Source organism: Orbicella faveolata, unplaced genomic scaffold, assembly GCF_042242905.1.
Source record: "Orbicella faveolata isolate gen_17 unplaced genomic scaffold, um_ofav_v1 contig_24, whole genome shotgun sequence".
Taxonomy (NCBI): Eukaryota; Metazoa; Cnidaria; class Anthozoa; order Scleractinia; family Merulinidae; genus Orbicella; species Orbicella faveolata.
The window spans coordinates 21,673,542-21,700,904 of NW_028301552.1; the positions used below are offsets into that span (position 1 = coordinate 21,673,542).

The 27,363-nt window shown below is 38.2% G+C and overlaps 3 protein-coding genes across 3 annotated transcripts; 2 read left to right on the forward strand and 1 right to left on the reverse strand.

Annotated features, from left to right (window-relative positions):
• Window positions 1-4,041: 4,041 nt before the first annotated feature.
• LOC110040694 (uncharacterized) lies at window positions 4,042-5,773 on the forward strand. Its single transcript, XM_020745969.2, has 4 exons — window positions 4,042-4,315; window positions 4,465-4,525; window positions 4,700-4,803; window positions 5,094-5,773. Exons 1-4 carry the CDS (start codon window positions 4,043-4,045, stop codon window positions 5,244-5,246), a joined length of 591 nt encoding a protein of 196 aa, XP_020601628.2. The 5' UTR covers window position 4,042; the 3' UTR covers window positions 5,247-5,773.
• Window positions 5,774-6,093: 320 nt separating this feature from the next.
• LOC110040693 (uncharacterized) lies at window positions 6,094-16,168 on the reverse strand. The gene is made up of 5 exons (XM_020745968.2): window positions 16,039-16,168; window positions 13,746-13,879; window positions 10,363-10,665; window positions 7,525-7,696; window positions 6,094-6,493 (listed from the first exon to the last, which is right to left on the reverse strand). Exons 1-5 carry the CDS (start codon window positions 16,125-16,127, stop codon window positions 6,196-6,198), a joined length of 996 nt encoding a protein of 331 aa, XP_020601627.2. The 5' UTR covers window positions 16,128-16,168; the 3' UTR covers window positions 6,094-6,195.
• Window positions 16,169-16,345: 177 nt separating this feature from the next.
• On the forward strand, window positions 16,346-26,076 carry LOC110040692 (tubulin--tyrosine ligase-like protein 12). Its single transcript, XM_020745966.2, has 3 exons — window positions 16,346-17,323; window positions 18,553-19,522; window positions 20,137-26,076. Exons 1-3 carry the CDS (start codon window positions 16,346-16,348, stop codon window positions 20,706-20,708), a joined length of 2,520 nt encoding a protein of 839 aa, XP_020601625.2. The 3' UTR covers window positions 20,709-26,076.
• The last annotated feature ends 1,287 nt before the right edge of the window (window positions 26,077-27,363 follow it).

A 27,363-nucleotide genomic window follows, 5' to 3' on the forward strand; every position in this document is an offset into this window, starting at 1 on the left:
ATTCGCTTCTTCGAATTAATTATAATGAAAATGTAGGCAGACAAAGTCAAAAATACTCGATAAAAATGTCGACGAACAAAGTCAAAATACTCACGTTTAAGCAAACATCTTAGCCTGGCAAAAGTCAAAGGCTCCAAGAAGAGTTTGGATTGTTCAGAATAATCTTCACATGGCCGAAGCTTAAACAAAAGGAGCTTGCACTAAACTCGACGGAAATTTTGCAGCTAAATTGAAACTGCACACGTCATCTTATATACGCACGGCCGTGCGTACATAGAGATTTTGTTCATGATGGCTCAATAGGAATTAGATAGGACTAGCGCGCGCAATGTTATAATCCTCTTTCATTCACACAGTAAGTAGTAATTATCAATGTATATATTCAGTACCTTACATAATTAATCATTCATAATACATACATACATAATTAATCATTCTGCATGCATAATAAATGTATGGGGTTATATGGAAATCTTTCCCCAGCGGTTCCTAGAAAAAGCTCGTTTGATTCCCTTGATGAGCGCAGAAATAGGTTGAGAAACGACAACCTACTCTCAACACGAAAACAAAGAATGAGTCCGCCACTGCTGCGACCTTGTTCCCAGGGTCCTCTCTCTTCCTCCCTCGAGAAAGTACCCTGGTTGCGGCTGGTCACGTGTCTACGTAAGCCCACTCTGCACAGAGGGTGGGTCCTCAACTTAATTTTGTCAACACTGTCTAGGGAGGTGAATGTTACGCTGCTATACAGACGTTATTTTGAAAGTGAAGCAAGTTGTTTGTCAGAGATCCTGCCTGACCAGTGCTTCGTCTCTATGATCTGAACCTCTGTGAGTATGAGATGTCAATTGAGAGGGAACTTTGCTTATTTTTCACTGCTTTTTTAAAAACCGTCAACAACCTGCTTCAGATTAGTTTAATCAGTTTTTCACAGCAAAAGAATTAAATAACCGTCAGATTATCGACGGGATGCATTCAGCTAAATGAGAAGCTAGTTTCCTGACCGAAAATTGGACTCACCGCTAAACAGTTTTTAAACGAAAGCCATTGGATTTTGCAAAAGTGCGACCGATGTCGTTGTTGTCAAGTTCTTCGGGTGTCTCAAAAACTAAGACCTAAGATCTAAGACCTAAGACCTAAGACCCCCTCTGAATCGCAAAACCTAAGACCTAAGACCCCCTCTGAATCTCAAAACCTAAGACCTGAGACCCCCTCTGAATCTCAAAACCTAAGACCTGAGACCCCCTCTGAATGTTTCAAAGCACAAGTGCAATAGCTAGATAGTTTATTATCGAAATGCTGGCAGCGAGTCCTGAGGTTCTCGCTTTCGCTATATCGTTTATTTCAGGTTATATCACATTTTCTTTCTTAAGTGTGAATTCCTTTAGTTTAAACAAGATCCTGAGATTAGTGTCGTTCTAGGATGTGATTTGTTTTCATTTAAGGTGGCCGAACACAGTTTTTTCGCGCGCGCTTTTGCTAATGCATTCTTAAATTTTCGAAAATCCAAGGTGGCTCTGAAGCCCACGTACAGAATTGTTCTAAACTTTGCCAAATGTTGCGTCTTATCGTGCTTATCAAAAGTTGATAATATGAAAAAATTTCACCGTGCCGTTTTTGAATTATAGGCCCCTAAAGCTGTAATTAAGGGTGTTCTTAGGAGGTCATACTGTTGTGTCACGAAAATGATAACAACGTGTTCACCAATGATTGGGAAGTTTTTTGATAAAACAAATTAAATATTAAAAAAGAGAAATTCCTTTGAACAGGAAAAAACACCTTCATAAATCTTGAAGCTCCTTTTTCGTCAATACATGCTATTCATTTGACTAAATTCTGTTTGAAGTCCGTTCGTTGCTTTCACGTGGCGAATAAATTGTAATTAATTGTTGCTGTTCAGAGGTGTTTTAAAAGTTAGTAAGCTAGCGTATTAGCTCTAGAGACACAAATGTTACAGACAGTTTCTAGCTACTCTAAGTTACGCATTGAAGAGAGTGCCACTTAATTCTGTGGTTTGTGAGTCGATGGTTGTTAGCATTATGAAAGCTGGTTAATCACTATTTGTAGTCCGCAGGTTATGTTTATGTTCAGATTTAATGTGCTTTGGGTAGGCAGGCACTGATCATTAAAGGGACACCATTTGAGTGAAAAACAATGTGGTGATTTTTGCGTTTCTTCATTAAAAAACCTTATACATGATTGACGAACTTGTTTTCAAACATCCAAAAGGTTTATTTTAAAATTTTTATGAGTATGTAAACCAGAGATGATTGTATATTCTAAGATAAGTAAAAGGAACAATAAAGTGACCGTAGTGTACGCAACCATACTGTTTCTCTCTCTGTGTGTGTGTAGTTGAGGGGCGGGGGGTGGGATATTTTCTAAATATCTCGGAAACTTCTAAATATCTCAAAGTTCATTTAGGATTTTAAAACTTAAGTAACACAAAACCTGATTCTCGGGTGCAGTTTTATGAGTTTTTTGTTATTTTACATTAAAAGGTTGGACCATTTTAACTCTGGGCACTGGTTTCCTTTCTGGAAATTCTATTTTGAAAACCCAAAGACAGAAGGTTAAAGGACATCAGTTTTTATGGGAGTTCAAAGATTCATACTGGGTTTTGCGGATGCGGTAATTAGTAGAGCTGTCCGCTAACGAGAGTGTGTCAAGAGAGAGATTCTAGTGTATCCGTTGTCGTCTCAACGAAACGGAAGCAAAATATTTTCGACCACACCAGCGTTTGCGTTTTGTTTTCACCTGTCCACGTTATCGTATGAAAACGCATACTTTTTGATACGTTTTCGCCGGTGACAGTCCACACCAAAACGCCCGAAAACGCTGATGATGTTTTTCCAAAATCAGCAAGCCAACTAATTTAACTGGAACATGAAGCAAGTGGTAAGGAAATCTATAATTTCCGAATTGATTCTCCTGAAATTCTTGTTCCATTTGACTTTCAAACGATTTTTTTAGTTCAGACATGAAATGGTCAGAAGGGGGTTGCGTCCATATACACTCGTACGCCCATGTGTACAGCTAAAACCTGGAAAAATATTTTTCTTATTCCCTGAAAGCAGTTCTTAAAGTTACCATAAAATCGGGCCGATTTTTTAAATTTTTAATTGCTGTCTGTGTGTGTGTAAGTCTTTCCAGTATCTTTTCATAAAAGCCATTGATGACATCTACAGCTACTACGGCAGTGACATACAGACCTCTGAGGGCGAATTCAAAGCCGTGATCACAAGATGGAGTCAAAAGTGGAGTGGAATGGATCCGAAGGTGAAGCCAAGGACCTTTGTTGGCACTCTTGATCATACCAACCCTCAATTCTATCCCGGATTATGAGTTGCTGTCATAACATTGCGGACGTATGCCTGTGTCAACTTGCACTGCTGAGCGTAGCTTCAGCGGTGTGAAGAGATTGAAAACCCCCTTTACGAAGAACCATAACAGACGGGAGATTGAATTCTTTAGCAATTCTGCCCATTCGCAAACACATGGACGTTGACATTGATGATGCTATAACAGAGTTTGCCCGTATGAAGGGTAGACATTTTGCCCTTTGCTTGTAAACCCTCTGTTTGTACCCTACCATTGTTTTCCCCCTGTTTTTGTTGCAGCTTTCCCAAAACTCTAGGGATGGGTAAAATAGACAACTAACCACTGCATTTTCCCTCGCATTTGAAACGTCCCTTGGAAATTGCAGGAAATGGCATTTCCGAGACCCCAGATTTCACAATTTTCTGGGGAAGTGTGCTCCCAGACCTCCCTAGTTTCGAGCGCCTGTGGCGCGCTGCATACAGCTTTAAAATCTCACGCCACGCCCTTGTCTGGTGATACAGAAAATCCAGCATACCTTTTCAATGCATAACTTTGACAAAATGCACTGGATGGAAAAGTTCTGAGCTTAAAACACAAAACTTACTAAGAAAAACAAATCCTGAAAATTTCAGCCCTATTGGACAAATAATTGTCAAAATATCTTTTCTCAAAGGCAAAATTAACTCGTTTTGAGAATTTTAATATCACTTCCGGTCATGTGACCATGCAGTTCAGCGTCAAGCCTCAGGGTCACGCGAGAGGCTGCATCGCCGCAATTTTGTTCAAGTCATTTGTCCTTAGGGCGACAAAAATGGAGCCTGATTTTGCAAAGTTTGCTTTTTTGTTATATTTCCTGAATATCACTACAGCAGCAGTAGATATTACTCTTGAAAACGATGACTTGATTCGCTCGCCGTTTTCTGAACACACGGAGAGCGATGTTCATTCGTACACAGTTTTCACTAAGGAAGAGTTATCTAAATACAACGGAGAGGATGTAAGTACACCGTCAACTGCGTTGATGTAGCATGTTTAAAATGTCTTCAATTGTTTTGGTTTTCCTCACTTACTTTGCGCACCACTTGTTGAGTGAAGAGGTCTTGATTGCGTGCGTGACAGTTTGTGTTTTGTCGTATTTTGTTTCAGCCCGATCTTCCCGTCTACGTTGCTATCAAGGGAGTTGTTTTCGATGTTTCCGAAGCCAGAAGTAAGATATTTTTAAAATCTCTTCCTGTAGGTTATAACACACATGCTCTCAGTATATCTAGGGTATTGATCCGTTTAGGTACCGAATGTTTAGTTCCTTGTTTGAAGAATTCAAGAACAATGTCTGAAACTTGTGACTTCGTGTTTAAAATATAAGTTTTCTGTCCTTGTGTAGAGGTTTATGGACGTGGAGGATCGTATAATGTATTCTCCGGTAAAGATGCTTCAAGAGCAATAGCTAAATGGTCCATGTCAGAGGAAGACCTCAACGACAATCTGGTGAGAACATTGAAGTTTATACACGCAATGTCTGACGTCATACGTTTTCAATAAATACGTATAATTTGCTACTTTTGTCTCGTAGAGCAGAGTGGCGCAGTGGAAGCGTGCTGGGCCCATAACCCAGAGGTCCGAGGATCAAAACCTCGCTCTGCTAGAATTAATTTTCTTTTTTTTTTTTCACCTAGTTAATGCCTGTCAACCTTTTTATTTTGCTATTTTTTTGGGTTCCTCGTCCTTTTCTGTTTAAATGGACAAAATCAAGTCAATGTTTTCTCTTTAATTTCCAGGAGGACCTTTCGGAGGAGGACCTGAATCGTCTCGATGAAATCTACAAGAAACTTTACGTAGAGAAGTATCCCAAAGTGGGTTACGTTGAAGGCCACGAGCCGCAACATGAAGATAACCTTACCGTGAAAAGGAACAAAAACATTGAACTTTAATTAACAAGATTCGCCACTTAGTCGAAGCGAAGGCGTTTTGGTAGAAAGTAGCTAGAACTTTGATAATTTCCAAAATTGAAAGTTGTTCATCCGTGTTTATAGCTGTTCACTAATTCCATTTAACTGTAAGCTTACATATATTTTAAAAAATGGTGAAACACCTTACACGGTTAGCTTTTACAAAGCTAGATGTCCATCTGTCTTGGTTAAAAAGGTTGTCTTATTCCCAAGGATGCCCTGCACATGGTACACTACAATGTAGCAATTTGAAGCTCACCGTAATGTTGTTTGTAATCGTCCCAAAGTTGTAAATTAATAAGAACACAGCAAAATACATCTCTTTATTTTTGTCATTGTTCGGAAAATGCACACATTGAACTCCAGGGAAGTGGGAGTCTTTTTCTGGAGTATCTGGAGTTTTAGTTTTCCAAACTTGGTCATCACTGTAAATAATGGGCATTTTGTGAAGGCCGACAGGGATTCATTGCTTACGATCCTGGACTAATAAGCCGTAGTTTCTTCGGCAATATTTGAAATTTTTATAATTATATAAACTGCTATGTTTTATTTTTGCCTTTTTTTTTTGGGTGGGGGAGGGGGTAGTCTACAGGTAGTCATGAGTAAGGCTCCAAGAAGGCTAGGGGGAGGGGTGGTTACAAGTAGACCTGAGGGTTGTAAAATAAATGACTTTATTCACCCATCACAATCACTTTTTTTTTCAGTCTCTCCAATGCTGTTATATTTGGGGCCTCAACTTAGGGCTCTGTTGTCTCTCAGTATGGACTGCACAGGGGCAACATTATATTACTAATAATTCTTTCTTTTCACCAAGGAAGGGAAACCACTCTTGCCACTCCACTATTAGTTAAGTTTAATTTATATTTCTCCAAAGTCTACTCTGAAATAACTTTATCAAAAATAACTACACAATAATAAATATTAGTTATCCTCAAGCATAGCTTGCAAGGACATTGAAAAAATGGTAAACCTCATCACCATCATACACAGCAACCTCTGAATTACATTCTACACAAGAGACTGGATGATAACGTTCTGATGCAGCATTGCCACCAGAAGTTAAATTGTCCTCCTCCTTTGTGTGTTGCACTAGTTTTCCCTTCTGTGCTTTCTTTCTCTTTTTCCCCGAGTTATGCTGTTGAGATGGTTCATATCTCAATACTTCATCTTCTACGACTTTGCAGTTCATGACAAACATGGCTCTGTATTGATTCTTGTAAAGTTCATGTCTGCAATGAAGAATAACATCAAAACCTAGTCACCAACGTCAGGAACACTACATATTGAATTAATTGACATCAAGTCCAAAAATTTTAAAATGTTTAGCAAAAAGGAAAACAATTCAAAATGCCATAAGTGGTATAAAAAATGTCTGGAATAAAGAAAACTATGTTAAAGAAAATTTTTAATTTCCTCCAGCTCCTCCTAAATAAGTATAAATAAACAGAATTAGACAAGCCTCCCAAAACAACGCAGATACAATCCCACCAAAATTAACCCCCCTCAAATATTAGAACAAGGACTTACGAATACTGATTCAGCTCATTGTATTAATAAGGATGAAACAATCTAAATGGCCTATGATCATAGTTAATATGACAGGTAACATGGTTAAGACACAGATTGTTTCTTTTAAAAATGTCTCTAACTGACAAATTGCTTGCACCTGTCATACAAAGTTGTATATATAAATCATGCACATTTCACAAACTGACGTCAGTTTTTCCTGCATCTGTCCTGTTATTGATCATGAATTTTGTCATAACAGTGTCAAAGTAGCTGTGGATCTACGAGGCAATAGTCGAGTGGATCTGCAGATAACAAATTGTCAAACTGTCTGCTCTCGCTCCTTGACGCATTGCATAAATGATAAATTATTGTGTCTGTCCGTATACTGACAATGAAAATTAGCCAACGAGCATGCGAGAATTTCTGCAGTTATCGTAAAAAGTATTTGTGTACTGGCAGTCTAGAGAGTGGCTCACGTTGCATGCAGCAGTAGGAAGCATAAAGCAGACATGGGGTTTCATTAAGGGCAGTGGAATGAGAAAATTGACCAGTTGTGAGGATGATTTTGCCTGCCTTGTTTGACCATCTAGAGGAAAGTTTTTCTTATATTAGAAGTTCAGTTCAAATAGTTTTGCCTGCCTGTGAAAACCAGCCACCCTCCAGCTGAAAACAGTAATAACACCACTGCAGACAATCATTTTTGAAACATCTTCTGCTGATGGTCACTGTAAATGACAATTTGAATACTAACCTTTGACAGTCAATGCATAATGTTGTCATGCAAGCTGGGCAAGACAAAATAGCATCACTTGAAGGGACTTTCTCCACACTCTGTTTGGACTTTTTTGCTTTCTTTTTATTTCCTGAATCTTCTTGATTGGTTGCTGAACCTGTTAAATTTGGAGTGTTTGTTTTCTGTTGTGCTGCAGCCCAAGAGAAAGAAAGATAACACAGCTGTTGGGTGATAGTCTATTTACTCTTAATTAGTTTTAAGTTACTACACTTGAAAACACCCTGGTTGAACACGAGCCTATTTCATAGTTAATGGTCAACTAGACTGTGATTGAAGAAGTTCTGCTGCTATCGGTAGTTGGCAACAGCATTTCCTTCCAAAACTACCCTAGCCAAAATGATCACTTCTTATAGCCTGTTTGTAAGAGAAAAAATTAATAGTGACAAATATTTACTCTTAAACACCTTTTGAAATAATGAAACTTGCAGATGAAAGCAACAACATCCTCTTTATTACCCTTTTAATTATCTACTAAATTATAGATACAGTTTAAAAACATTAACACATACATTTGGAGACATGGTGGACTTATGGTTAGTGCACTTGCCTCCGAATCGAGCAGTTCAGGTTGGAGTCCTGGGTGGGGACATTATGTTGTGTTCTTGGGCAAGACACTTTACTCTCAAAGTGCCTCTCTCCACCCAGGTGTATAAATGAGTACTGGCAAATAAATGCTGGGGGTAACCCTGCGATGGACTAGCATCCCATCCAGGGGGGAGTAGAAAAACTCCTAGTCACTTCATGCTCCTGAAACCGGAGATAAGTGCCAGCCTGATGGGCCACTTGGCTTTTATATAGACGTAATTAACTTTTACCTTAAATACATGAAACTTATCAGCCTTATTTTAGACTGGGAGCAGTAACTTTTTTGCCCAAACATCCCTTACCTTAGGAAGTACCCATCATTTTATACATCTGGGAAGGGAGAGTCACTGCAATGAGTTAAGGTTACTTCCCACCTTCAGAGGCCAAAAAAATCATTTTTTCTTTTATTTGACAAAATTTAAGTTCGTCATTTTATCTAGTGTTTCCAAAGGAAAAACATTAAAAATCTCAAAAAGCGGCCGAGTTATTTAGAAAAACGTATTTTCAAATAAAGTTAATAAACTAGGAAGGTGTGATAATCTTGTCAACGGGTGAGAACCCTGGGGAAATTTTCGCAGCAAACGCTCATTGCTTGTATTTCATGTCATTTGCATATTTTTATTTACATCACGCACTTGACAAAACTTCCCACGTGAAAGCTCTTTAGGCTAACTTCTATGGAAAAATCAAAAGCAGAAAAAAAGTCCTTGGGTAAAGAAAACAAAAAAAAACGGCCCAAAGAAGAAAGAAAAAGCTCCATATTGTCGAGGAAAGAAAAAAAAAACCTTGCCGGAGGCGACAAAGGCTCTTGGTTTGGCCAAATGCCTTTGATAATCTCGGCATCTGCTGAAGATCCGGAGCATTCAAATATCCTTGGAACAAGTAGCTTAAAAATCAAAGTCAACGTCAGTGCAGGCTGCGAGCAAGATTCTTCGTCGGAATCTGGCGGAAGCGATGAAGAAAATGAAACCTACCCAAGGGAACTCATTTCAGCAATAAGGGTATTTCTTAAGCTGTCCGTCAATTCCTTAACGTCTTGTTTTTCAGTGGCACATTTTCCGCCTTAAACATTTTTGGCGTGGGTTTTGCCTTTGCCTTCTTTGCCCATTATATTATGTTGCCGTCCTAAATTAAACTCCACTGAGCGAGATAAAAATAACATGTTGCAATGCGATGCTTTTCCTGGGAAATCTTGATCTATTGTCAGAGACACTAGGAGGTCCTGTTGTTCTATTGGTTTGCGGTTTTATTAGGTGTGATAATCTCCGGGCGTGGCGCAAGCTGTTTACGAACCTTTACAAGCTAAAATTTTGCATTTGATTTTTGGAGGAATACATCCACTTTGAGTGAATTTATAGGGTAAGCAGATTTGAGGGATTTTCGTGAAATTTCGCCAAAACATTCCAGAGATAATGACAAACCAAAGTGTGTTGGGAAATTTTGATATTTAACACATTTTCCCCATGGCATCCATTTACGCAACACGTCTTGCATAGTTTTAGCTACTCCAACTTTAGATGTGGATATCTAGACAACCAATCAGAATATCGGAAAAGCCTGACACACTTTTGTTGATTGATGCCTTGTGAATAAGACTGTGCAGCCATTTTACTCGTACTGCGGAATCTGATAGCCGATAAATTCAATAGAAGAAGCCTTGGTCGTTTCACGCCTTACCACCTCCTGACACTTCCTAAAAGAAAGCATTGCTGAAATTGTATTTTTTTTTTTGTAAAGTACATTTATTAAGCTTTCTTTTGATATATAGTTTCTTGGGGTTTTATTGAAACTGGCACACGTACGATTTTTTTCCTGAAGGGCATCCGCGAAGGTGGGAAGTAACCTTAAGTGTCCACCTAAGTTGGCTAAGGACACAACAGAATGGTCCCAACCTACACAACGCCATGGAAAGTCCAGCACACTAACCATCGGAGTAGTGCAAAAAAACCATGAGGCCACCATGCCACCTTGCCTAGTTACTAGGCCTCGATATTTCACTGTGGTCAATTGTTTTGGGTTGTTTCAGACGTTGTCTCAGATACGTGTACGTCACTGGAATCAATTGGCCCTGAAGGCAGGCTGGGAGAAAGCCGTACAGGAACTAGACACCCACTAATCTGCTTTTTCATCCCAAATCCTCATCTCTTGTGCAAACCTCCCTCTTAAAGACAGCTTTACACAATACATACATGTGGATATTTGATAACAGACCTTTCTTTCTGTGGTCCTGTCTCTGTTTAATAACCCACTGTTCATCTTCATCATCCATGTCCGGGTCATAAAACAGTTCATCATTTGTTAAGACTTTTCTTCTTTCTTTCGACTTTGAACCTTGACCACCAACTAGGTGTTCATCATCAGACCCTGAACTAAAGTATTCTTCTGCGTACAGGCCATTTTTGTCATCCACAGTGTTACTACTGGTTGTATTGTTGCTACTTGCACTTGTGACATTCACTTTTTTGTCTGATTCATGGACAGTTACTTTTTGTGTGCGTTGATCACCTGAACGTTCTATGAACAAAACAAGGGTCTGAATGAATTACCATTTCATGAAAGAACAAAATGAAATAATTATAATGTACATGTAAAAAATATTATAACACTGTTGTAAATCAGATACAAATTCATATCCTGATACTGTTTGCCACAACACTGATACCTAATAGACATGACTCTAGATACATCTAGTCTTTGATTAACCAAATATCAGATTCTGTGAAATGTGGTATCAGATATACATTACAAGCTGTTGCTTTGGCCTTATTTTATGCTAAATCTTATACTGACAGTCACTCATTCTACGGGCAGGTAATTGAAGAGAGGTAATGGCAAAGAGGAGATCCCTTAAATTTCAGATCTTCAGAGGTTACTGTATTTACTTGATTTAACACCATCCTCGAATAAACGCTGCCCTCGAATAAATGCTGCACTTTAGAGCAGAAATATCAATAAACGCCACCCTTGAATAAATGCCGCATCATGATGCGGCATTTATTTGAATAATAAACTCAAAAAGCAAATCTGGTAATAATCAAGCTTGAGCAAACCTAAAAATATTATTTCCTTGATTGTAACAATGTTTTAATATCAGTACATTCGAAGCTCAAAGGAATATAATCAAAACACAAGAACAATATATGGTAGTTCTGTTTAAATAAGCTTTGGAAATTTGCTTTCATTGATAACGATGTCCTTTAGTTTGAAGTGAATATACGTCAATGCTCTTTCAATGCTCTTACCATACTATTGTCTGCAAGAAATAAATTGAACTTTAAATAAATGCCACCCTTGTAAAAATGCCACCCTCGAATAAACGCCGCACTCGAATAAGGAAGAATTTAATATTTAAAGTGCCTATGAAGTAAAAAATAATTGCTGCTTATTTGAAAGGCTTTTCAAAGTAAAGAAGAATGGTGTTTTTATTTGGAATATCTTTTTTTGTTTTAGAGATATTTACGTTTTTGTAAGGAAAGTGATGACGTCATAGGTGGTTCCACCAAAACAGCACAACACTCAATCAAGAATAACTCTAGAAATATTAAAGCAGTGTTCTTTAAACTTGGCACCAGAAATGTACATCACAAAAGAAACATAATGACAACTGCCATGCTGCTGCCATGACAACAATTATGCCACTGGTTCGGTTTTAATTAAGACTAAAATTCCCAGATTTTCTCTTAAACAGGATCACCCACTCCCACCAATCTAATGGGGAGAGTTAAGACATTATGGGAACCATGTGTGTTCCAAGCAAGACCCTCTGTCCCACTTTAAAAGGTTGCAAATGGGGATATTTGGTTTTTCACACAAAGAGACTGGAGCCAAGAGTGTTGCCATGGCAACAGCATAGTAGGTGCCATTCTGTTTCTTTTGTAATGTACATTGCTGTTGCCAAGTTTGAAGAACACTGCTTTAATATTTCTAGAGTTATTCTCGATTGAGTGTTGTGCTGTTTTAGAGGAACCACCTATAATGTCATCACTTTCCTCATTTGCTTAATACAAAAACGTGAATATCTCTAAAAAGAAAAAGATATTCCAAAAAGGAAAACGCCTTCCTTCTTTACTTTGAAAAGCCTTTCAAATAAGCAGCAATTATTTTTTACTTCATAGGCACTTTAAACACCATGGGGTTTAATGGAGTAAATATGGTGCTTGGACAGGATGACTGAGGTGCCTATTTGAACACATGAGGGAGTTGTATAAATTTATAAATATAAAATTCAAGCACGGATCAGCCAGCAATCAGAGTTTTTCTGTCACCTGAAGCTTGTCATTCAAATGATGGACAAACAATATCTAGATGGTATGGGGACAATTTCCTGAAGGGAAACTATGACAAGTACAATGCAATGTTGATAAATAGAGGGAAAAACAGCGACCATTTCATAAATGTAAACATTGATGGGTATACCATCAAGTCCACCCCAGACCTCAAATTGCTCGGGGTTACATTGGATGATAACCTTAAATTCAGTAAACATGTAAGTGATATATGTAAACAGGCAAGCAAGAAAGTTAGTGTCTTAGTACGCCTTGGAAAGATGATCCCTACAGAAGCCAAGCTCCAACTATACAAAGCGGCAATTCTACCTAATCTCACGTATTGTCATACAGTGTGGCATTTCTGTAAAGCATCTGATACTATAAAACTAGAAAGGGTGCAAGAGCGGGCACTACGTGCAGTATACAATAGCAAGATGGCAGATTATGATGAACTATTAAGTAAGGCAAAGCTGCCTAGTTTAGTAAACAGATGCCTACAAGACATACTGATATTAATGTACAAGGTTAAAAATTTACTGGCACCTAAACACATTTGTGACATATTTTACAAGCAATTTAAGAATTATGATTTGCGTAGTAGCGATTTTCCTATACCTAGATTTAACACTGTAAACTATGGTAAACATAGCATAAGATATTTAGGACCCTATATCTGGGGAAAAGTAGACAAAGACCTTCGCAACAAAACAAGCCTTTGTGAATTTAAAAAAGCAGTTTGGGCCATTAACCTAACAGATGTGTTGGACGGAAGATGCAGCTGCTATGCTTGCTCAACATAATAATAATAATACAACCAATTTAAGTAATCTTGAACTTATTTTTTAAACTAATTAGACCTATAAAACATATTTTTAATTATTAACTACCTATATATTTTATATAATATTAGTATTTTATATTTTATATTTGTATTTATGTTAGTGTCCCCAATTAGTTATCTTTAGCTAAATACTCTGACACTTAAATAAAGTTTATGTATGATGTATGTATGTATATATCAAGGCCAAACAGAAAAGCCTGTTCACAGGGTCGTTCACAGGGTCGTTCACAGGCTAAGTGGAGAGTGGCTGAATGACACTGAAACAAGCTCAGTTATGCTTCAATTTTAAATGCAGATATTTGTTAATCAGCATCAAATTCTCATCATTACTTCCACGCATTTTTTTAATGACAGACATTGGAAAAATCCAGATTTCTTGGGTCAATTAAAAACTAATAACTTCATTGTCAGATACAAGACAATTAAAAAAGTTCAGATCAAGATGACAGTTAATTGTTAATTGAAAGCACACAAATCACTCCTACCCTGACTGTTTTCATAGGTTCTCATTACACTTTCTAGCTCCATGTCCATTTCTTTCTCAAACTCATCCCCACTGCTAGACTCTGCTTCTTGCTTTTGACGTTTCAATCCTTCCACAGCAAGCTCATCATCAGAGCTACAATATCAAAGGGAGAATGTTTCATAAAGTAGGTTTTATTTTTGAGCTAAAACTCTTGGAAAGTGACTTCCATTATTTCTAATATAGAGAGGAATCCTTAATTTTCTAAACCTCTTGATTGTTCAAACAATAATTGAAAAGAAAGCAAATAATTTTTATTTGATCTCTTTTCAAAAATTTCAAAGTAGCCGGCTGCCGCTGAAAATCACAATCCATTACAAGATCTTGGCTGGAAACTCTGTTGAGTTATTTGTCTGACTCTATAGAAAAAGATGGCAGAATCAGCCCCCTACTTCAACCACGAATAAGTCATGTCCCCCAAAGTTTAGTAACAACCCTGAAGGGAGAGAATGTTAATAGGAGTTGTGGCAAGAAATTGTGGAAAGACAAGTTTCAGAGAAGGGATGTGGAAAAGCAGAGACGTTTCATTATGTCAATCAATTATTCATCAATTAAGAACTTCAATCAAAAGCTAAAGGAGGTGGGAACTTATGACGTCAATTAAGGGACTGTCCGATTGTGAGACAGTTGCAGAAATCAATTCACACTACAGTCAAACCTCTATAAGGCAGCCAACCTACATTGAATGGCCAGTTATAATTGAAGTGCTGAAATTATTGTCAATAAAATACTGCAAACAAAACCCCTATCAACTCAGGCTACCTCTTGCAGCCACGGTCAGGTTTTGATCATCCTGATGAAAGTTTTCCTATTGTCTTTACCCCCATCTAACTGCCACTCGAAATTTAATACAAGTAGTTTGGATTTGTTTTGGAAAAGGCAATGACAGACAAGAGTCTGAAACAGAATGTGATGCCTGATAACTGACATTCAAACACACATCTATCATGATTGTCTTGACATGATTCCATGTTTACGGAGCAATTTCAAGACCCAATGATAAAAAAATATTCAAAGCACATTAACCTCTATTAAGCGGCCACCTCCCATTTCCCCAGGAGTGGCTACTTAATAGAGATTTGACTGTAGTACCAATGGCATCAGTTCATCTATGGTAACTCTCCTGGATTATTTGGGAGTCTCTTGAAGACAGACCAAATCCTGGGGTCTCCCACATGGCCACCAACATCTCGCAGATATGAAGGAAAGAGCTTAAAATACATTTTCCATGCTATTTTGGGGGAAAATTTTTAACATTCGACGAGTTTTGTGGCTAAATCGGCAGAGCTACTACTTTCAACATCAATTGTTGAAATAATTGAAACTATTATTTTTTGGGGTTGAGGGGGTAAAATTGGTGATCTCCTGGGTTTTAATTTTTTCGGTTGGCATCTTTATCAGTGCACGTCAGATAAAGAGCAAGACTTCAATCAACTCAGGGGTAGTTCCACAGTTTAATCACACTTGTGATAAACAAATCGGACTCCGCTTTTGTTAGTCACTCGTATGATTACAGACCACATTGGACTCCACTCAGTCCTATTACCATTATTAATAACAGTATCAGCCCAATTCAAAATTTAATGATATTAAGAAAATTTTCAATTGTTGGCAAAATTGTGTGGAAAGTTTGTGAATAAATTTCTGTCAACAGCCTGAATGTCCAGAAAGATGGATGGCATTTCTTCTGTCTGAAGGCCTCACACGTGATTGACATACAACCTAGAGGTCGCTGCACAGGTTCAGTTTCAGCATTCTTCCTGTCCCACATGGTGTCTGGTTGCCTTGCCAGAGTCTTACCGAAAAAGTAACAATTATGAAAATTGACCAACAATTTTGCACCTCAAAGAACTAAGACCTAACCAAACAAGGTGGACATAAATCACGTTTGCTCATCCCATAACGAGTTTCCGACAGGTAGGCAGAGAAAACGTCAAGTCACTGACAGATGGAATAGCCACAAAAATCGCTATCATACTTTCTGAACGAAGAAATCGTCACCTTAGGTGCCTGGGGCAGTTTTACGTCATCGCGACGTAGGTAGAACATTTTTTGGATTCAAAATGAGGGTATACTCATAATTTTCGCACAGCATATCAAAGCAGACTAAAAGCAACATAGATTTACATACAAGCACATTAACATAACGCATGTTATTGTGAAATTTCGTCAAGTGTTTGTGTCATAAAGACAATTTCAGCCAGGCGTTAAATTCCCAAAGTTGAGAGAGGCAAAGCTGAGATTAATTGAAGTACCTCTCGTTTCTGTCATCATCCGAACTGCTATAGCCTCCAATGTTGTAAGGATCCTCATCATCCATCATAATCTTCTTTGGTTTATTCATGGTTTTGTTGTTGCAGACTGGCAGCTTGTCTTCTTCCAACACTCCTACCTCGTATGCAATCTCGTCTCAGAGGAGACTGGTGCGGGTACGATGTGATCACTATCTATTTTCTCCCTTTGTTTCTTGATAGAAACTCTTAGCAGTGGGTGTTGAGAGTCTGCTTTTGATCTGTCTCGTTTTTCAACAAGAGGCCAAAGTATTGTTGGGAGGGAGTGAAGATGGCGTCGCATTCTATGGGAAAGACCACGTGCATTAGCTGGGAAGATTTCCTTGCTCTCCACCGACCGCAGCTTCTATCTATCGGTTTACCGGAACATTTATGGGAAAGACTTTACAAGAAGCTGTCTCCTATCGCAAGCTGCGACGCCACGGAGGCATTTGAGTTGCACGAAGATGAACAGTTTGTGTCCCCGGGTCGTTGGTCGCTCCACGCCAAACGGAATTTGCAAAAATTTAGCGATGTGTTCCTCCTCGAGCACGCTTGGTCCAGCGACGGCGGACCCACGGCTAAGAAAAACTTGGAGAAATCGCCCGAACTTTTGGCGAGGATGAAGGAAATGATGTGCCGCCCAGGTGAAAACAGCGCCAACAGGGAGGCAAGCGGCGATGAAGACCTGCTAGACAGCTCCCAGGTCCTTACGCAAATCGGCGGAGTCGATGCGAAAAAAGCCGAAGAAACACTTCAGTCAACTGACGGTGATCTAATTGAAGCTTTGTGTCAAATCACTAGCGATTCTTATGAAACTAAAAAGCCGTCCAAATCCGACAGGTCAAAAATTATGACCTTCGAGGAATTCAAAACTGGCTTTCTTCACGCCGTCGGTATGGAGAAAGCAAAACTACTCTCCGAGGAATACGTTCACAAAATGTATTGTCGATACAAGAGGGAAAAGGAGCAATACCCAGAGTCGCTGGGCTTTGGTCATGGTACGACCACGGCGTACAGTTGGTCAGAGGAAGACGAAGGTGCTATGGCAGTGTTTGTGTCTATCCCTGTAACGGCAAAAAAGCGCGATGTTGTAAGCAAGTTGTCGACGAAGCGCTGGACTTTGGGCCTAAAGGGCTGCGCTCCGATCATCGACGGGGAATTTTACGGGAATGTCTGCCCTGATGAATCGTTTTGGACCTTTGATTCTCCCGGTTTGTTGGTCATGACGCTACAGAAACCGGAGAATGAGGAATCCGAGCTATGGCCAGTAAGTTTGTAGCTTTGATCTAGAATAAATAACACATTTTCGCTCGCGCCAAGCGTGACAATTACGTCTCCAGAAAATTTTTAGGATCGGCGTCAAATTGCGCTCCCACCGGCTCGCTACACGGTGTTATTGATTAATTACATAGAGCTCCCGTACAACTTTGATCGAGGACACTTTACGTATTATAGCCAATATAAACGCTAACAGAAAATTTAATGTTTTCTTTTCGAGTGGCTCTGCCATCAAAAGTCAAGTGGAAAAACTTTTTTCATAAGCAATCCAATATTTGAATTTTCAAAATGTTACATTAAGTACAGACACCTTAAATCAATCCTCAAGCATTTTACTGTGCAGTTTTAGTGACATTTTATACTTTTTTTGTGTCAATGCTATCAGTTGAATTCTAACAATTTTGTTTCTTTATTGATAAGAAATATCATTTGACATCATTTGACAAGTTTGGGTTATTGAATAGTTTAGGATTTCCACTTCTGTACACAAACCAATACAAACATGTTAAAAGACACCTAGATAAATACTTCAATCATGTACAAAAGAAACAGATGTTGGATGTGACAGCAAATCGCACCTGTAGCTAGATTTATCTATGTAATAAATAATTGGTACATGCAGATTTTAAGTGTAAGATTATACATACCTTTCCATAACACACTGAAGACCCCTAGTGAAAATAGCAAAATTGGTGTGACAGGAAAAATAATCAAGCACTTGACTGGCTGTAGGGGTCAACTGATAATGTTACAGAGCAGAATTTTTCAAATTGCCAACCTACATTCCTTGTGTTTTGAACTCCGTTCACACCTCTTGTGACTGAATTTTAGGAGAAAGAATTTAATATGTGTCTGACTGTTTGAAATTCAGAAATCAACAAGGTCTTATCAAAGATGGACAGCAGTTAAAAAGGAAGTTGCTACAAAAATGCTTTTTGCATCAAATCATTCACCAACATAATTATGGTAACTCACAGATTTTAAAATCCTATTCGAACTGAATTTATTGACAATAGCTGCCAGCATAAATACACCACTGATGTTGATATTTCAAAAATCTACATTAACATGAACATTAACAATATTGAGCACTCTGTGTCCCTAAGTTGTGTTTTGGCTTCACATTGCTTTGTTATTTTGACAATATTCTTTTATTTTAAAAATCTAACGACTTTTAGATTGATTTTAATCTTCAATATTTTGACATTTCCATTTTAGGTTTTAATCAAGGGAGAAAAGCATCTGACAGAAAAAGAAATATCAGATCGAGCAAGAGATGAAAATCATGAAACTGACTACAAAATATACCAGGTTTTAGACAGCATGTGGTTTTATAACCAGACATATCAAGCAGTGACGCAAGATGGTGATAAGCGAAAACCTGTTTGGTATTTGATGGATGAAGTAGGATCAGCCATTGTACATAGCACACAACCTAATGTCAGGTGTTCCCCATTTGCTTTTGCTGGAACTGGAGTGTTCTATTCTCTTCTTTGGCCTCTGACAGATTTAAAAGTAGGTGAAATGTGTGCTAGAAACTTTTGTCCACCACTAGGCGTGGCAGAAACAGAACTACAAAGAGAAGCAAGGCTCTTAGCCTTCAACTCTTCCGTTCCTGAAAGCTGTCCTAGCAACTTTGTGGTTGAACTTGCAAAGTTTCCCACTATAACGAAGGAAAACAATGTGGTGATCAATGTTGGTTCTTTAGAGGGAAGGAAAGAAAGTGTGAACTGTTTTCACTCGAAAGATAAGAAATTGAACTTGAAGTTTTTTGTCGAACAGAATGGAAAAGAGAAGAGGCCAGTTTTGAGAGATTTAGGATGCACTCTTGTAGCATCATCGACAGAAGCAGAAGCTATTTGGCTGGAGAGGTGGAACACGCCTGGGCAGAGTATTCGGTGTGATGCACGAGTCAACCGCCTCAGAGGGGAAGAACACCTACTTCATCGCCAATTACTCTGTACCCATGTTCAAGAGGTGTGGGGTAGCGTGCCTTGGTTTCCGGTCTCTTGTGACCTGTCAACCCATTTATCAGCTTTGTGTGCTGACCATTATTTCAGTGGTATTTCCAGTTACTGGATCTTAAGGGCGGCAGATCCCAGCACTCTCAGCATACGGCCAATTGTAACCAGTGATCTGCGGAGGGTGATCAGGTGTACAGAAATTGGCCATTTGGTAGCATCGCAGTGTAAGTAGAAATAACTGAAAATAAGTGGGGCCAGTGACCAAAATGTATTTATCTATTTATTTATTTATCAGACAACATGTACATCTTTTTGTCATCTCTGCATGCAGTGTTTCAAAAGACACAGTATAATTCACATACATGTACAAGTACTCAACTCCTTCTGCAGGGCTGGGAATTAGCTCTCGCCCTCTCAGCAGTGATAACAACATCAACCTCAGTGACACACTCAGCTATCACCTCATGTGGCAATGTTTTAGTATTTACCACATTTTGACATCATCTGAAATAAATTACTGAACAGTTGCAGTGCAACACAGAATCCATTTTGTTAATCCGAATGTAACTTACACTACTCAATTTCACATAGATATATACTTTTCATTTTGTATTGACTACTTTGCATCAACTGAAGATACTTGGTTCTCCCAATATTTGTTTGTTCTTGTGTAGTGCTATTTCATTTTCAGCCTGAACAATAATATTTTTCAAGTCATTTTTTTTTCCTTGAGAGAAATTATTTATTTATGTTCCATTGCATTGTCATGTTTTTTTTTTCTAATTTTCCTTTTTGAACAACCCATAGCAACTGGCAGTTGTTTTGTTTATTGTCCTAGACTGCTTACTGACGGCTGTATGCAAGAAGCGGCGTTTCTGTCTACAGTATGCAGTCACAGTTAAATCTCTACTACCACTTCAGCTTCTGATACACAACACTCCACATGTGAACCTGGCAGAAACTGAGACCAACCACAAAGCTTTCTTGGATGAGTACGACTCTTCAGCTCTTGTGTGCGTGAGTTCGGACATCAAGAAGAATGGAATAGTAAATCACAAGGTGACCCACGATGAGTTTTTGAAGGACTTAACTTCCAATTACTTGACAAAGAGGCAAACAACATGGGGTGACATTCAGTCAAAGATTCATGAAAGCATTGCTAAACTGTTTTATGCTGTGGCACCAAGTCTGTCGTCTTTTCAGGAAGGAAGTACAGAGAATCTCTGCGCAGTGTATGGTGTAGATGTACTTTTGAAAGACAGCTTAGAGCCTCTTATCATTGGGGTTAATCCTACACCAAGGTTTGACAGTCAGAAGTGTTTCTCTGATGTTCTGGTCACTGCATTTGGGCAAAATGGAGAGTGTTTGGAAAGTGCGAACATCAGCCAGGTTTCTGTGAAAGAGAAATGAAGTGATCCTATATTGGCATGGGATTTTAAAGTGTGGTGAGGTACTGTATATTAACATGTAAATAGTATGGTCATGATTAGGGCATTATGTAAATACATGTAATTTTAGTAGATAATCGTGTATGCAATAATTGATCTAGTTTCCTGTTGGAAAGGTCTTCTCTTTGAACATGAAGTTAAATACTGCATTGGAGGCCTGTAATGATACATATGTTCAGTGCATTGACAAGTACAGTCTGATCTCTCCACTTGTTCATTCTTGTTTGTTTGTTTTTTTTACACAAACTGATGGGTAAAGTAATGTAAACTTCACTTGCAGGGGACACTAGGAGACTGTCAGGCAGTTTGTTTGAAAAAGTGCCAGACATGCCTCACGTTGTAAGGTTAAAAGAGAGACCTTGTTAGCACTACTCCAACTGAGAAAAAAATTCAAAAATCACTGATTAGTAATGATTTACATTTAGTGTATTGTATCATGTGGCAGTGATCCTGGCTAGAATAGTGTAGTAAACTAATGGTCTAACTTCTGACATGATTCTGCTTAGAATAATGAATTTGTAATTTAGAATGTTAGAATTGCTACCCCCTGTACTGTGCTGGCATTAATGTAACTGTATAGAAAGTTGTAATTTTCAGGACCATTGAATATTAAGAAGACCTTTGTTGGTACATGTGGGTTTACTAACAAGATTTTTTCTAAGATTCATGCAATTCTACCCCTATATTTTTTCCCAAACAATTTAACTTCAAGTTTTACTTTGAGGTTCTTAGAATCTGGAAATTCATTTTCAGTAATTAGAATTGGACCAAACATTTTGCGACTGTCTCTCCCTGTGGGAAAAAATTGAAACTGTGTACGAAAAGGCACTTAGTACTCCTGATGTAAAATAATTCACTCTAATAGTATGTTGGTATATTTTCTCCAGTCCATAGCTCCAACGTCTTACCCGTAATAGAATAAGAGATTCTTATTGCAAACGGCTAATTTCAAAAAACACAATGGGGTTCATGTAAGCAATGCTGTGCCATGATATCACGGATAAGTGGTTAAGTTGATCCTGGAAGTGACAGTGCTTCAGATTGGAAAGAAATTTTAAGAAAATTCAAACTTGACATTGTGTATAATCATTTCCTTGAAAATGATTGAAAAAAGCTTGAAAAAAGTAAACTTATCAAACCTTGTTTGCCTGACATCAGGCTACTGCAAAGTTAAATCCACCATCCTGAAGAGAGAAAAAAAACAACAACTTCTGGACACTATATATATTGCACTCATCTCTGTTCTTAAGTACTGTTGAATTTTAGAATTTTAGTATCTCTAGTATCTTCTTATTTGGAGTACAAATAGGCCTTTTGCAGAAGCCCATCACGTGACCTTGTGAGGAATCAAAAATGATCGTGGAAAGAAACAGAGACCAGAAATCAGTAAAAGCTGAGAAAATGAGTAAGAATGCCAAAATCACTTGACTAATGAATGTGTACATGTGTGCGTGGCTGTCAGTAAGGGCTGTAACCTGTAACGGCTAAGCATGCTGGACTGGCCCTTGTCGCTACGGGTGAACTTGGCTGTTGTTGAAACAATTCATCAATAAAGTAACAAATTTGTTACAGGTGCAAAGATCAAGGCTATCGGTGAATCAAAACTTAATGACAGCCCTTTACATGTAAGTGTCAGATTTTATGATCGTTTGAAATTGAACAGTTTCGTTTGCTGGATTGCATTGTTGAAATCAATCTTGTAATCAACCTCTTCTTGATTTTTAATTCTCAAACTCATCAATAATTTATCAAGGTTAACAAAGGAAATCATGGCCATGTTTGGATATCTGATCTTAAATTGCATACATTTTCATGATTTTATTTCTCTGTTTTCTCCTTAGGTTTAGTTCCGATTGAGAAGATATATCAATCACTCAAGACCATATTTGACTGCATTTCCAAACACCTTGAAGTTTGCCACAAATGCTCTGCTTCATGGTGCATTGTAAGTCTTTTCTCATTCTGGGTGTTTGGAAATGTGGTCAAACACAGTCTTTCGTGTTTGATATATTACATGAAATGCTCATAAGAGATCAGTGGTATCAAAATATTTGTACTTATGGTATTTACTTTATACCAGGACATTTTTTTCTGATTGACAAGGCCACGTGATAGCTTTTTGCAAAGGCCACGTGATAGCTTTTTGCAAAGGGTCTATTATATCTATTCAGTTCTACGTTGTTTTCAATTCCTTCGTTTTAGTTATCAACACCCAGTCATAAATTCATTCATGTTGTAGAATATATATTTACATACAATGATTACTCATTATTTGTGCACAAATGTTTGGTGTGGATTGGAGGGTAGTCAATTGATAATTTATGATTCACAATATTAATTATATTTACATTACACACTTACTCATATTGCGTCATTTCATACATACAATATAATATATGTTTTGGATAAAGTTATTTTATATTGACTGCTTATTTACAAAAGGTGTGAAATGGATGAACTACAGTAAAATGTGATTGTTATCATTAATAATTTGCAAGATAGGCTAGGCACTTCAGTTACGAATTTTTCAGTATGAAATTGAAATTTGGCTTGATCATTAAAAGTTGTTTTTCCAGTGATGAGTAGAATGCTTTTAACTATTCACAGAAATTCATGCATAGAATAGAGATTTGGTGTCCTCTTGGTCAAATTGGTTCAGAACTAGAGCAATCATTATTTTTTGTCCAGTGACATTGTACCTGTACCCACTCTTAATGTCTGCAATGGTCATTATACTGTGTACTCTTTTACCTGCACAAAATGCTCATGCTATTACTTGAGTCATTGGAAAAACATTCTCATCAAGTTGTTTTCATTATCCCCTTTTACTGATTCAAATTTATTTTTGCTGACAAAGCAATTTTATTAGTATCTTGAGACAGAGGCACTGTGTAAGATCATAACCTTGGTATGTTAGGTGTGAGTGGTGATGTTCTTTCACTGTGCTGTGTACCATGTGCTGCACTAGTTTGAGTATTATCTTTGTTGCTTCTTTTACTGTACCTGACATGTTTATACATCATGACTGACAGATTATTTTGCAATGTTCAAAGTTACCAAATTGATTAAACCACAAAATGATAGTTGATGAAGGTTGGAAAAACCCAAACAAGTAAAACTGAGAGAAATTGAGATTAAATGTCATAAACAACAAATTGAGAAAAGGGAAACAAAACTACATGTACATTTAAAAGAGCATTTCTGGCCAAAATGTAATGTTATTAAAATGGCCATGATAAAGATTATTTAGGTTGTTTATAATAACATTTACATGGGGAAGCTAGTTGATTTGTGTTTTAGGTAAATGGTATGCCAACTCCCGGACAGAAATTGGCTTGTACCACTTACTTGAAGATGATCTATTTGGCACTCTTTCAATAGTTTAATACTTCTTAAGTTCCTTACTTGTTTCTGTCCCCCAACTGGGGAATAGGGCCAGAGCTAAGTACATAATTTGATACATAATAACTTCTTAACTATCTTGTCTAACTTTGGTTGTGAACAGAAACGTTTTCACTTGAGTGCTGAAAGTAATTCGCTTCTGCCAGGGCATTAGATTACTCTGCTACACTTTGTCATTCAGTCAGGCATGAGAGCAAAACCAAATATAACTGGCTGGTACACTCATCTGGCACTTGTTATTAGGTACATGAATTTAGAGTTTTTGATTGGTTCTTTGCATTGTTTGTGTCCTCTGTGACGGGCCAGAGGGGTTACTTTGGTTTTTAGTTTTATAACACTCAACTGAAAACCACTCTATGGTTATAATCACTGTAAATGGCATGTAACTTTGAGGTCAATTCCTTTTGCTGGATCTACACTAAATGGTGACCAATTTCCAAAACAACGAGCATGGAAGGTGCAAGCTTGTAGAGGGGTCCTGGGGCATGTTTTCCCAGAAAATGTTTTCGATTTTAACTCGTAAAGTCACCCTATCTGGATTTCTGAGTCATTTAAAAAATATGGCCAATTTCTGTAAAACAGTGGAAATTTGCATGGATTCGCACCTGAATGTTTATCAGCCAGAACTTGACTGAGGTGTCTGTTGGTAACTGGCTGCCAAAATTAGACATTGGACAATACTTCTGTATCGATTGAAGCAGGCCTCAGGTGAAATGCATGAGTCTGTACAAAACACTGAGGAATGCCAGCATGACCACACAAATCGAAGTGTGCTTGTGTGTAAATGGATTTCTTACTTTTCTGTCATACTTGCAACTATCTTCATTGCTTTGTTGAGTGGTTACAAATCAGAGTTTTGAGGACATCAAATGACAGAGATAACATCAAAACAAAATAACAATATTGGAAGAGTGTTGTAGATAGCTTGTGTTTGTATGGACTCTTGTGCCCTTTCCTGTCTGCAAGTTTATGCTTTTATCTAGTGAAATCCAGACTTCAGGCCAATGCTAAAACTCAAATTAAGAGAAATGGTTTAACATTTCTCTTTATTTGTGCACCTGTTTGGAAATTCATTAATAGCTCTTTTTGTCATGTCCCTATATAATAAGGGTATTGGAAACATAATTCCTTAAAGCACATGCAGTGTTTCAGTCTTGCTGCAATAATACTTAGTTATGTAAGTATGTAGGTGTATCTTGTGGGAGTGCAGTATTTTAATGTACCTTAGTTTAATAGTGTTAAAAAGTTGTTTTCCCTTTCTTATTTTATTTTGGGGAATTGATGAATTAATCATTTTCAATTCCCAAGGAGAGGCATAAATGTAGTGCTTCTCTATCATGTGAGGTAGCAATTATTAAGTCTTAAAGTTTGTAATCGTGGTTTAGGTTTAATCCCAGGTGCTGTGGCTTCCCTATCTATAACCTGCTAATTTAAACAAGTTAACATTGGAATATCCTCCCTCTCCATTGGTGTACATTGTGGCCACTTGGTGGTGTTGTCATTTGGACACCTGTCTTTGATCAGACGATGTAAGATCTGTGAGCGAGATTTTGCAAGATGGATTGAACATACTAGGGTGCATTGAGTAGAAATGACCTTATGTGAGCGATATTTTATAGTGCAGCAGAAAATGGCAACCACCAAATAACTACTCTTGTGTATGATGCAAACTGATTGAGGGGGCCCTTTCAAGGGTATGAAAGAGAAAGTAAAATAACAGCATGAACAAAAGAAATAATTAATTAATGATATAATAATGACAATGTTTGTAACCAAGAACTTTATTACCCTTTGTAGTCAGTATTAATATTCCTGCTTAGCTTAGCAAAGAAAAGTTATCTGCCATAATTGCTACCTTCACTACCTTACCACTTGTATTCCTCTGACAGTCAGCACATGTGAATAAAGATACCAGATTTGTTTGCCAATTTCTAGTTGTGAGTTGTTGTGTTAAGCAGCATGGAAGTGAATATCAAACACTAGTGATCAACACCTACCTTCTCCTTTACCCTTTTATGTGGGTTATAAGAATGAAGCAGTTGATTACCTTGTGATAGATGGGAAATCTCTCCCAAGAGAACATGATTACCTCCTGGAATCATTGGTGGTGTGTGCAGAGGGCAATAATTGTGAGCTGAAGTCTTGGCATTTGCAAGTAGTATGCTACACAAGAACTTTCAGACCCTAAATAGCTTCAAAGGGGATTCCCACACTTCACATTCCTTTGTAAGTAATTAACATGGGGAACCTCCATCGACGTCTGCTGCAAATCCAAAGGAACTCAAGGGGTGTAGTATGGGGGACAGCAAAAACGCTTAATATACCACTGAATGTCCTCCCTAATAACACTCTGGTAATTAACACAGGACAAGTAATTATTGTTTGTCCTGTTGCCACAGAGATGTCATCAAATTCCAGCTAATAAACCCTTGGTTGAAGCAAAAGGCTTCTTTTCAAAGGTGGAGCTGGTGGTGGAGGTGAAGGGGAGGGGGTGTGTGGGTGGGTGGGGGGTTGTTGTAAGAAGAGGCTTATCATTGAAAGGAATTTTGTATTGCGATTGGGTTTATGCCTGAAAAATGAGTAGGTTTATGAAGGATTACTGAGTCATGTCTCTAAGCTTGATGTTAAGGAGGCTCTATATAGTTTTTTGGCGCGCGAAGCATGGGTACGAATGGCGCGAGCGCGTGAGTATTTAAAAGAAAAGAAAAAACAAAAGTAAACATGACGGCGAGACTTTTATCGCGAGTCGCGTTCCACTTACCGCTATCCTTTTTGTCCCGAACAAGTGTTCCTCAAAAAATGCCTAGAAATGTGTTTAACATTACACTTCTTTCGTCTTCTCCTGACGTGGTTAAACTGAGAAGCCAATTCGCAGCACTTATCGCGCCGACATCGGAGAGAGAAGACGGTCGTGATCGTACGCGAAGGAAGTCAGAGTGGTCACGGTGTACTTTTTAAGGTTGGAGGCTTCGCTTTGAGTTCCCTGGGCGATGAAACGCCGAAAACAGCTGGAGTGTCTGCAGAGGCGCAACTGCCACCAGAAACACAACCACCATTGCGTGACGAGAAGGGTCGGTTCTCACGAAAGAAACCCACTCAAAGGGAAAACACGGGCGACAGGACTCGTGGGATAAAGGAGTCAAGTTAGTCATTTTCTGATCATTTCAGCTCTAGGTAGAAGGATGTCATCCCTCAGAAAATATTATACCCACCCA

Coding starts and splice junctions, on each gene's coding strand:
- LOC110040694 (XM_020745969.2), top strand. CDS start 4,043: ATGCAGTTCAGCGTCAAGCCTCAGGGTCACGCGAGAGGCTGCATCGCC. Junction 4,526..4,699: donor CGATGTTTCCGAAGCCAGAA/GTAAGATATTTT, acceptor GTCCTTGTGTAG/AGGTTTATGGACGTGGAGGA. Junction 4,804..5,093: donor AAGACCTCAACGACAATCTG/GTGAGAACATTG, acceptor TTTAATTTCCAG/GAGGACCTTTCGGAGGAGGA.
- LOC110040693 (XM_020745968.2), bottom strand. CDS start 16,127: ATGAATAAACCAAAGAAGATTATGATGGATGATGAGGATCCTTACAAC. Junction 13,880..16,038: donor GATGATGACAGAAACGAGAG/GTACTTCAATTA, acceptor TTGATATTGTAG/CTCTGATGATGAGCTTGCTG. Junction 6,494..7,524: donor TTATGCATTGACTGTCAAAG/GTTAGTATTCAA, acceptor TCTTCATTGCAG/ACATGAACTTTACAAGAATC.
- LOC110040692 (XM_020745966.2), top strand. CDS start 16,346: ATGGCGTCGCATTCTATGGGAAAGACCACGTGCATTAGCTGGGAAGAT. Junction 17,324..18,552: donor AGGAATCCGAGCTATGGCCA/GTAAGTTTGTAG, acceptor TTTCCATTTTAG/GTTTTAATCAAGGGAGAAAA. Junction 19,523..20,136: donor CCATTTGGTAGCATCGCAGT/GTAAGTAGAAAT, acceptor TTATTGTCCTAG/ACTGCTTACTGACGGCTGTA.